Genomic DNA, 11,013 nt, shown 5'->3' with positions numbered 1-11,013 from the left:
GATGGGGGCGCCAAATTTAAGGGTTATTTTAATCTTTCTTTCTTTTTCTCTGCCCCCCCCCCCCCCCGTCCCTTTCTCCCTTTCTCTTTAATAGGCATGCACGCATCGAGGGGGCGAGTGGGATGGGATGGGGGTGCTGAAAACTCGCCAAATTTGGGGTATAAGATGGCTGCCCCCGCTATTAGACACCGCATCGAAATTGTCCCGGCAAACCGCCTGATGAACGCCGCTCAGGTTCTACAGCAGAACCTGACACTTCTGGAGTTAGTGCCACAATTAGTGAACATTGAAGGTTGTCTTCAATTCTTGGCAGAGAGAGCGTTGATTGGCAACAGCTGGACATGCGATGTCTGCCAGGAGAGAGGCCGGCTGCAGGCAACAGAAGCAATAGATGGCTTCGTTTGGAGATGTCCGCCACCCTGCAGACGAAGGAAGAGTATCCGGCAAGGCAGTTTCTTCTCTAAGAGCCACCTGGACTTAAAGAAGATCATAATGTTTATCTACCTTTGGGCCGCAGATCTTCCCCTGAAGTTTATTCAGGCAGAGGTCGGCTGCGATGACAAGACGGCCACCAACTGGGCGAACTTCCTTAGAGACGTCTGCAGCGAAGCCATCATCGTCAACATGAGGCCACTGGGTGGATTCGATGACGACGGCAACCCTATCATCGTTGAATCCAAGTTTTTCCACCGGAAGTACCATCGTGGAGCCATCCGTGATGGCCACTGGGTATTTGGAGCGGTGGAGAGAGAAAGTGGCCGCTTTCTCATGAGAATTGTCGAGCAGCGGAATCGAGCAACCTTGGAACCAATCATCCAACAGTGGTGTCTGCCCGGCACCCACATCATCAGCGATGGATGGGCGGCGTACAGAGATCTCGAGAATCTCAACAACGGTGTCTACCTCCACGACGTCGTCGTCCACGAGGACAACTTTGTGGATCCTGATCTCCCCTGGCTGCATACAAACACCGTAGAGGGGAAGTGGATGCACGCTAAGAGGAAGCTGAGGCGACAGTGTGGCACCACACGGGATCTCTTTCCCACATATCTGGACGAGTTCCTGTGGCGGAACGATGTTGGCCCTAACAAGGTCGGAGAGATTATGAATGCCATCCGCCAGATTTATCCAGTGTAGCACTTTGAGGTGCTTCTAAACCCAAAGGCCCTTTTCAGCGCCAACCCAAACCCAACGGCCCTTTTAAGCGCCAAACATGACACTGAGTGAGAAACGTCCCCGTCGTAGTGTCGGTAATGCGTTGTTTCAACGTAGCCAATTCTCACATTATGAAAAAGAAAAAAGTTATACCCTTTCAATCATACTTCACTTTGTTGCCCCCCCCCCCCAAAAAAAAAACCCACATAAATATGCTAATAACAGAAAATATACACCACCCTGCATTCTGCAACAATCAGTTTTGCCAATATATAATATCCATTCTTTTTTCCAGGGAAGTTTATCTTTGAGCAATTTAATTGAATAAAAACAACTGTGTTGAATTAAATCTTTATTGAATTGAAATTTGAACCAGTCCCGAAAATATATATATATAAAAAAAAACGTGAATTATTTTAGGGACTCTTCTTTAAGTATGGTAATAATTGATTCTTCCAATTCTGCGAAGAACCACTTTTATTCATTTTATTTATCCTCTTATGGAGAGAAATCCTTTCATCCATCTTTAGGGGGAGGCACTATGAAGGGGCTTAATACAAATTTGGTGAGCGCTGATGTGCTACATCTCTCTCTCTCTCTCTTCCAAATATCTTTTTTTCCCTCCCCTCCCTGTCCCTCTATCGAGCCCGTATTTTTTCAGAGCACTTTAAGTGGAGGTTGTCCTGAGATTGTCGTGGTAATATTTAAGTACGTACTCGTCCTGTTAAAACGCTCCAACTGGGGGTAACGTCGGAACCTGCACCATGAAGAATCACTTCATTCTGAGTTAAATGATCTACCAACAGAGCTATGAATCCACCCACCATAGACTGATAGACATTAGGACAACAGAACTTTTGTTACAGCCTCGATCAGATACTTTGCCTATATTGCAATAATTGGCCAATGACGGGGAGTTGATGTTGTCTTTTTGCCAAAACGTTCCAACTTGTCCTTAAAACTACTGTTCCAATTTGAATATGATGACTATATTTCCATTTTATACGAAAGTGTCCTCTTGAGACTAATAATAATAGTAATATTAATAATAATAATAATAATAATAATAATGATAATAATAATAATAATAACAACAACAATAATAATATAGCATTTAAACACGCCATCTCTCTATTCACCTATCCGGAGGCGCGAAACTAATTCATTACCCGCCATAGCATAGCTGCCAAGTGGGCGCTTTAGTATTCAAGGAATAAATTCCTGCTGGTATCCGTTTACTTCACCTGGGTTGAGTGCAGCAAAGTGTGGACAGATTTCTTGCTGTAGGAAATTAACGCTACGGATGTGGTTTGAACCGCCGACCCTCGAGTCGAGAGACGAGAGTCCGAACCTCTTCACCACAACGCTTCCGTTAATAAAGGGGGGGGGGGGGGGCTGGGGGGAAGGATTCATCTCCTTAGGCCCCAAATGTTGCAGGCATGTCTCAAGAGAGAGAGAGAGAGAGAGAGAGAGATGAAGCAGAATTAAACGGCAAAGAAACGATACCCCCGCCCCAACAAATAAAATAAATAAATAAATGTGAGAATAAACAAATTAAAAAAATGGATAATTACCAATTGTGCGCCCTTTTACCCAAAATTTGGCAACTATCAAGCTCCCAGAAACCACCCATCCGACTCCCACCCGCCCCTCGATGCGTGCATGTCTATTCAAGAGAAAGCGAGAAAAGGGGGGCGGCAGAGAAAAGAAAGAAAGAAAGATTAATAAAAAAAATAACCCTTGAATTTGGCGCCCCCATCAGGAAAGGGGGTTGTCATTTCGTCAAGCCCCCAATATTTCGTGCAAATCTGGTGAGAAAGAAAGAAGAAGCAGAATGAAGAAAAGAGCCCCCGGAAAAAAAAATAGAAAAATGATTACAAAGAAATAAAAGTAAATAATAAATTTAGCCCCCCCCCCAGGCCAGTTGCCCTTTTACCCCAAATTTGGCGAGTTTTCAGCACCCCCATCCCATCCCACTCGCCCCCTCGATGCGTGCATGCCTATTAAAGAGAAAGGGAGAAAGGGACGGGGGGGGGGGGGCAGAGAAAAAGAAAGAAAGATTAAAATAACCCTTAAATTTGGCGCCCCCATCAGGAAGGGGGGGGGGGTGTCATCTCTTCAAACCCCCAATGTTTCGTGCATATCTGGTGAGAAAGAAAGAAGAAGCAGAATAAAGAAAAGAGCCACCCCGGAAAAAAATTAGAAAAATGATTACAAAGAAAAATAAGTAAATAATAAATTTAGCCCCCCCCCCAAGGCCAGTTGCCCTTTTACCCCAAATTTGGCGACTATTGAGCACCCCCCCCATCCCATCCCAACCTGCCCCTATCATGTGCGCATATCGGAAGAAAAAATTAATAAACATTTCAAAGGTAATTTCAGAGGTGGTTTGATTTTTTCTTTTCTTTTTTTAGTTCACCATAGTTTTTATTCGGTTATTTCAGTTCGCTAGTATCTCGCATCAAGCAAAGAGGAGATCCCCTACTTCGCTGCTATTTTTGGCTTAAAATTGCTTTTTATGACGTCAAATGATTAAAAATCATCAAGTTTTGGTATGTTTATATTTGCATATATTAGCATAATTAATATTATTGATATTAAATCCATAATAAACTGAGATTTTCAGCTGGGCACTAAAGTCCGGGTTTGCCATTGTTTGTCTACTGTCAAAATTTGCTTACAGCTAGCCGCATCGGCATGATATTAGTGCATTTGTGTATTATGTGTGTATCGACTATTCCTTTTGAGCAAATGCTGCCTCTTAACACGTAATGCAGTGCTAAAGGTCAATACGCATAATAGCATGGACTCTTTGCTGGAGTGGGTAGGTGCGCATGGCTCGTTACATTACATGGTAATCGGATGATTAAAACAGTTGAGTTGTTAACTTTGCTGTCTGGAAAAATCATGGAAAGTTCCCATCGGGATTTAAAATTAGGGTGTCTGAACGATTTTTCAATTTTCAATTTGGGATCGTTTTTCACCATTTTTGTTGGATATTGGAATAAAAAATGTAATCAGAATAATACCTTTCAAATTTCAACACTCACCGATGTTTCTATCAAAAGATACAGCCCCTCAAAAACTGTGCAATATTCATAGCATTTTGGTCAGAATGGACAGAAAAGTGGTTCACGCAGAGTTATAATTTCTGCTCAAAAGCTGCGCAGCTAATGCACAGCACGATATGCAAAGCGTGGAGCAAGGGTATTTTCAAACTGTTGTAACAAATGATCCCTTGGGACTAGAGAAAAAATAAATGCATGGATATATTCTTTACAGCTGGCCCAACTTATCCCTCGGGGGGGCAGTTCGTGAAATTGGTAAATCTCCGAGTTACTTGGTACTTGGTTGGGTAATCCCTTTGGCAGCTCACTCAGGAAGCTATACTGGGATGGTAGGTGAGGCAAGTGACTACAAGGAGTGTCATGAATTGCTGGAATGGTGTGTGGACAAAGCACTTGTCAATTTACAGTAAAATATGCTAAGTCCAGTGCAAGTAAAAACCAAGCTAGTAAGCTTATATGATGTGAGAACCAACGGGGGGCTGCATCATTCTGATGGAGGGTAGAGCAGCCTCCTTGAAGTTGGTTATTCCTGTTGCATTGACTGCTGAGCCTGGCAGTTACCATGGAAACGATGTTTAAATCGCTGTTTTGAGCAAGATATTTTTAGAATTCTGGGGGTGGCCCCCTATGGGGAATATGGAGAAAAACCTGCTCTTTCATATGACACCACATTTATTGAGTTTCACCTTCAGGATCATTTGTTATAAAGGTTTGAATTTCAAATTTTTCATAAAATCATTGACCAATTTTGCTTGGTCGCGCAATGCATGTAGACTACATAGGGATGTGTGCAATCTCTATGGGAAAGATTTTAGCACACAACATCGGGTGCGCGATCAGACACCCTATTAAAATGCTATTTCGTGAAGAAAATAAGTCCCTCGACTACCAGCTCATTTCTTGACTTATTTACTATTCCCTCAATAGCATTTAAAATCCCACGGGAGTGGAACATTCCATGCTTTTCCCTCCACCACCAGTTAGCAACTTTATATTATCCCAACCCCGATTACAACAGGTTTGTTTTTTAGGCAATTGAAATAGCTCCCAAACCACCTTTTTTGTATGGATATTGTTTTTTAGAAATATCGAGACCTAGATCTATAGGCCTATCTTGTTCTCAATTTCGTCTCTTTAAACAAAAATCTTTTTAGTTCAGATTACACATTATTTAAAGAAATTGATTTCCAATAACGTAGATTAATAACTTAAGGATTGATTTGTTTTATTTTTACATACAGGCAACTATGTGAAAGTGCAAAAATATCGCCAGGAAGGCAGAGGACACGTCAAACCTGGTACCGGAAGATGATGCTGTGTAGAAGCGAAAGAGACGTCTTTCCCCAGAGATTTAGCAAATCTTCTAGTGATTCCGGAAGTGACGCTGGTAAGTATTTGTCTCTTGATGGTTAGTAGTGCTTGGCTCAGCCAGAGACTTATAATTTACATCTTATTTCTCGTTTTCTTCAAAATCCAACAGATGATGAAAACCTAAGATAATTTATTTGGGATAGCTAGACCTGCTTTGTGTCCCAGCCATGCAAAATGACGATTAATAGATGTGGCACCATTCCGGCAAAACTGGAAATTAATTTGTAATCTAGGCATAAATTTCGGACAAGAAGTTTGCATTACCCAAAAGTTTGTTCAGTTTATGAGAATTCTTGTCATGTCTTGATATCCCTTTTAACATCTGCAATGTGTCTCTGTTTTTCAGATCTTGAATCAGTTCGGACCCAAGAAAACAACATGTACACGGAGGAACGACTAAGGCTGTGGCAGCAGAGTTACCAATGCCGAAACTGAATGCGAAGTCCAAGTCCACATCGCATTTTTCAGTTCCAACCCACAACTCCAGCAAGGGCTCGGGCTTCGGAAGGTAAGTTTTTTTCAGATAGCATTTCACAAACGAAAGTTTCTGAGGTTTTTTTTATCATCAGAACATATACTGTAGAGCGTATAAACTAACAAAACAACATTTGCCATTTGTACTAAGTTGCTACACTAAAATACTGTTGGATTGGATAAGAGAGGCAGATTATCTTGGCGTACATGTAATTTATTTCATTAACAAGGCATGGGTATAGTTTTCTTACAGAAGAGTCGCTTTTAAATCCTTACAGTATGTATACTTTGTTGGAAGCGCTGCACAGGTGTCGTCTTTGAAGCTGGGTGATATATTCCTGAAGTGACTAAATTGGACAGCTATCAAACATATCTCGCCAAAATATCCTATTAATTTGCTGTCAAACTTTTTAATGACTTGAACTGTTATTATAATGTATTTTATGTGTCTGTTTTTTTCTTCTCAGGCAATTTTCAAGTGCAGGTACTGTGTACGCTGCAGAGGCTGGAGGAAGGGCAGCAGCAGCTGACGCAGTTGGTACAAAAACTGCTTTTGTCCAAATTGGGAGCGGCCGTTGATGTGGAAGACCTGAGGGAGCCGTTTACCGAACCAGTGAACACCAAATTTTCATTCAAGGTAGATTAAGATACCTTCATTCAGGGGCAATGCAAAAATCCTAAAACTCATATTGAGACCAAATTTGACCATTTCAGCTAATAATGGAGAAACTTTATCAGCGACATAACAGTTTTGTTGGTGCATCTTTTTGGATTGAATTGCCAACATCTTGTTGAGAATGCAAGACAAAGTTGTATAGGTCTGTAAATTTACTACTTTTTGTAAGGATGCTGAAACCGATGGCCCGAATTCACAAAGGAGGTTTGAGCTCAAACCTTGGTTTTCGTACGTCATATGACGCGTTTTACGCGTTTTTTACAAACCTGGTTTGTAAAGAACAAAAGGAGGTTTGGCGAAACAAAAGGAGGTTTGAGCTCAAACCTTGCTTTGTGAATTCGGGCCAATGTGTATGCTGCCAAACTCTCTTATAACCTTGTCTTCCATATTCATAGACCCTTAAATTTGAGTATTCATATTTGCCTGTTAATAATTCATATCATCTAATTTCTATCAGTTTATTGTAAATAGCTTTTTGTAGATTGTTCATGTGTTTTGTGTTGATTTTATATTTGAAGTAAGATGCAAGGTCCAATGCAAGGCTTCTGGGAAATCTTGACCTGCCCACTAAATCTTTGGTCGATCAAAAGGACAATTTTGTACTCGGATTTAAAGGGGAAATCTACCCTAGAAATTTCACTGCTTCAATCAAAGGAGACAAATTTGAACAAAATTAAAAATAAGAAATGGGCAAACTCGGTAAGGAAAACAAAGTAAGGAAACTACACTTTTTTTACATTTTCTAGTAAATTACTCTCGGCTATTCAAATTGACAATGCTGATGACATCTTGAGTAGCTCTAAATTCACTTTGTACACAAAATTTCACATTTTCTAACCCCCATAGTCAAAGCATGTTGTCTAGAAAGCTATTCGTCATTAGTAATCTGAACATACTCTGATTAAAAGCTGTGGAAATGTGTAACTTAAAGGAAAATTTAGAAAATATGAATGTACAAAGTTGATGGATAGCTACTCACAGTTGGTGTCATCATTGTTGCCAATTTGTAGAGCTGAAAAGAGTGTAGTTCCCTTGTGTTTTTTTGCCGTACTTTCACTTGAAATGTGACTTCTTAAAATAGTCACATTTTTATCACTTGTAGAAGTTGATGAGAAAGTAAATACATGTACTCTTTTGAATAGTTATAATTTGCACCGGATGATGAAGCTAATCCTGGGTGGAGGCAAGTTAAATCGGTTATTCACATGTATTTAATGATAATTTGTGACATTTTGTTAAAAGGTTCTGGTGAATTTATTCACATTGAATTTGATATAGTACACAAAAAATTAAATCCACTATTTGGTTTTACCAAAGATCAAGACTTATTGTAGAAAGATTTCTTAATCATTTGCTGGGGCATCTTTTTGGCATGAAATGCCAGGTTCTGTAAATAACTCAAATTGCTTTTATAAAGTGTGTTACCAAAGTTGCTATATGTGTGCTGCCAAATTATTGACACTATTCAAAGTATTCATTTTATCTTGCCTTGTATATTCATAGAGACATAGACCCGTGAATTATATGAGTATTCATATTTGCCAGTTAATGAGGCATATCTTCAACTCATCTATCATTTTCTTATGTTTTATTTGTAGATTGTTCATGTGTTATGTATCTATAGTTTTAAAGGGATAGTTTAGTATTGGTCAAACTTAACTTTAAAACCAAAACCTGCACCATCACGGTGCAAAGTAATAATTACAAACGGCCAAGTAAAGCCCCTGTTATTATCAAAATGACCTGTTACTTTCAGTTTCTGCATTTAATTTTTGTTAAAATACTAATTAAATATCTATATCCATTGCTTTTTAAAGAACTATTCAGATTTTTTTTCTTCAAAGTAGTCTTCAAGCATTTTTAATATTTTGAATAAAAATATATTTATGGATATTTCAGCCGTTTGTGAACCGATATTGATCAAAAAACAATTTATTCTGAATATTAGAATTGTATGTTCTTTCGGGGGCACTTCGGGAAATACCAATACTCTTTTTCAAATATACATGATGTACTGTATTGCCAAGCCTTTGTACATATTTTGTAAATATGTTTGATAATAAATTCATAAAATCAATCAAATACATGTGTGACCTAGCGTTTATTAAAAATTCACTGTATATTGGACGTTCTTAAAAGGTTTTCTGAACGTACTTAAAACGTTTCCAGGACGTTCTAGACGTTCTTAAAAGGCTTACTGAACGTTTTAAAAACGTTTCCAGGACGTTCTAGACGTTCTTAAAAGGTTTTCTAAACGTTCTCAAAACGTTTCCAGGATGTCCTGGACGTTCTTAAAAGGTTTTCTGAACGTTTTCAAAACGTTTCCAGTACATTCTACACGTTCTTAAAAGGTTCTCTTGGACATTCAAGACGTTCTTTAAACGTCCTGGAAACGTTCTAGACGTTCCTAAAAGGTTTTCCGGACGTTTTTAAGGTTCTTAAAACGTTCTTAAAACGTCCCAAACGTCCGACAGGTTTTCTGCAGGTCCTTGCACTTAAAAGCAAATCTATAAAAGGTTTTTTATTGGTTCTAAAAACGTTTAGAAAACGTTCAAAAAACGTCCATTTGGAACGTTCCAAAAAACGTTTTCAACCTACCACAAATAGACGTCTTTAGAACGTTTTCACAAAACGTTTAGGAAACCAATTTGGAACCTTTTTAGAACGTTCAGAAAACGTCCAATTCTCGCTACCCCAAATAGCGATTCTGCCGAGATCCGGGGAAAATCCTGAAAACGCGCATCGCATTATGGGATAGCTTTTCGACATTACAGCTTCCTGTGCAGGCGGCGCGATAGCGCAAACATAAAACGCCGTCGCCACACAACGTGTATGCACCGAATATGTCGTCTGCTCGGTCTTGTTTTTTTTTTCGCAAATATTTCAACGTTTATTTGAACATTTCATTCGTTGTTTTTTGCGTCTTTTGACATCAGTGACGATGGTTTTCTTTTGTGAGGCTGCACAGTGCTGGGCTCATGATTCCAAGCGTAAGAACCCTGAAAAATGGGGGTGGATGAAGGCCGTGACTTGGGATGGGACTCTATACCGGAAGTTGTAGTGACGACCCGAGAGAGTGAAAATTACCTCGTCTCGCGAATTTCGAGATTTTCGTACCTATTTAGGGTAGCGAGAATTGTTACTTGGGCTGTGGGCGCCCAATATTTACCTGTTTCAAATGTCAGCATTGTATTATTCTCACTCCTCTGCAACGGGAAGGCGCCTTCTGCGTTGAGAATAGTCCCGACCTCTACGTTGTATATGGTCGCAGGGTACAAATCAGTTATCGTCGTCTCATAACTCATCTCATCTTCCCTCGGTACACTCCTGACAAGTGACTTCTTGTTGGTGGTCGAATTTGAGAGGTAGAGCTCATATCCATCATGGGGGCTCGTTGGAGGTGTCAAGATGAACTTGATACTGTCACTTTTTATATCTGACATCTTGATTTCTAGTGGAGCTTCAGGAGCTGGTGAAATAGAGGAGAAAGAAATAGGCCAGGGGGCTGTTTCACAAAGATTCTAAGTCGAACCTAACTCTAAGTTGGACTTAAAAGTTATGGAGAGCCATTTGTAGCCTTAAAATAATATATTCAAAAGCAAAAATTCAAATGTTTTAGACTTTTCATGAATTTCGCATCAAGAACATAAAATCTCCCATGATAATAAAAAATATGAATGATTTAAATTAACATTTTATACCTTTTAAACAAATTTTTACAAAATATTTTCAAAGATGCAAACGGCTTTCCATAATTGTTAAGTCGAACTTAGAGATAAGTTCAACTTAGGATCTTTGTGAAACACCCCCAGGAAACACCCCCAGAACAGAAGTTCGGAAGTGGTCCTAGAATTATTTTGTGACAGTGCGAAGGGGGGGGGGGGAAGGGGGAGCTAGGTTGTGGCTAGGGAGTTCTTGCATTTATATCTACATGTGCCTTACAATTACAATTTTTTTTTAAATTCTTGAGAGGGGGGGGGGGGTGCATAAATTTTTATTTACCACTTCGTATTTGTGTTGATGCCAGGTCCATGGCTGGATCGCCGACACGTACGGTGACATTAAACACCGTTCCCCGCAGCAGGATGGTCAGCTCTGCCTCAGTATCCGATATGTCTTCCAAAGGTTCAATGGCACCACTTGGTTCAGCTACGATCGTATAGGATGAAACTCCTTCCTTGGGTTTCCACTGGATAAAAGCCGATGATGATGTGACATTAGACACCAATATCTCCCCATCGTCAATGGCCTCTGGGAAATAAAGACATT

At 39.9% G+C, this 11,013-nt stretch overlaps 1 protein-coding gene and 1 long non-coding RNA gene across 3 annotated transcripts in view; one reads left to right on the top strand and one right to left on the bottom strand.

Annotated features, from left to right (window-relative positions):
• Positions 1 to 8,826, top strand: part of LOC115928649 — a 10,023-nt gene extending 1,197 nt beyond the window's left edge. Inside the window, exons 1-4 of one of the 2 annotated variants that reach the window (XR_004066139.1) lie at positions 3,496 to 3,707; positions 5,465 to 5,610; positions 5,941 to 6,102; positions 6,536 to 8,826. This is a non-coding gene — a long non-coding RNA (uncharacterized LOC115928649). Of the gene's footprint in view, positions 1 to 3,495; positions 3,708 to 5,464; positions 5,611 to 5,940; positions 6,103 to 6,535 lie in introns of those variants that run through there. The other variant, XR_004066138.1, reaches the window with a different exon arrangement.
• The window catches only part of LOC105445505, a 14,255-nt gene extending 3,242 nt beyond the window's left edge, over positions 1 to 11,013 (bottom strand). The window contains exons 1-2 of the mRNA XM_030996264.1: positions 10,747 to 11,013; positions 9,914 to 10,213 (exon numbers count right to left, since the gene is read on the bottom strand). Of these exons, the coding sequence (XP_030852124.1) occupies positions 9,914 to 10,213; positions 10,747 to 10,777 (331 nt within the window). The 5' untranslated portion in view covers positions 10,778 to 11,013. The remainder of the gene's footprint in view (positions 1 to 9,913; positions 10,214 to 10,746) is intronic.

Source organism: Strongylocentrotus purpuratus, unplaced genomic scaffold (genome assembly GCF_000002235.5).
Source record: "Strongylocentrotus purpuratus isolate Spur 01 unplaced genomic scaffold, Spur_5.0 spur5_scaffold_3, whole genome shotgun sequence".
Lineage (NCBI taxonomy): Eukaryota > Metazoa > Echinodermata > Echinoidea > Camarodonta > Strongylocentrotidae > Strongylocentrotus > Strongylocentrotus purpuratus.
Note: the sequence above shows the minus strand (reverse complement) of the source record. Positions and strands in the feature narration are given on the sequence as shown.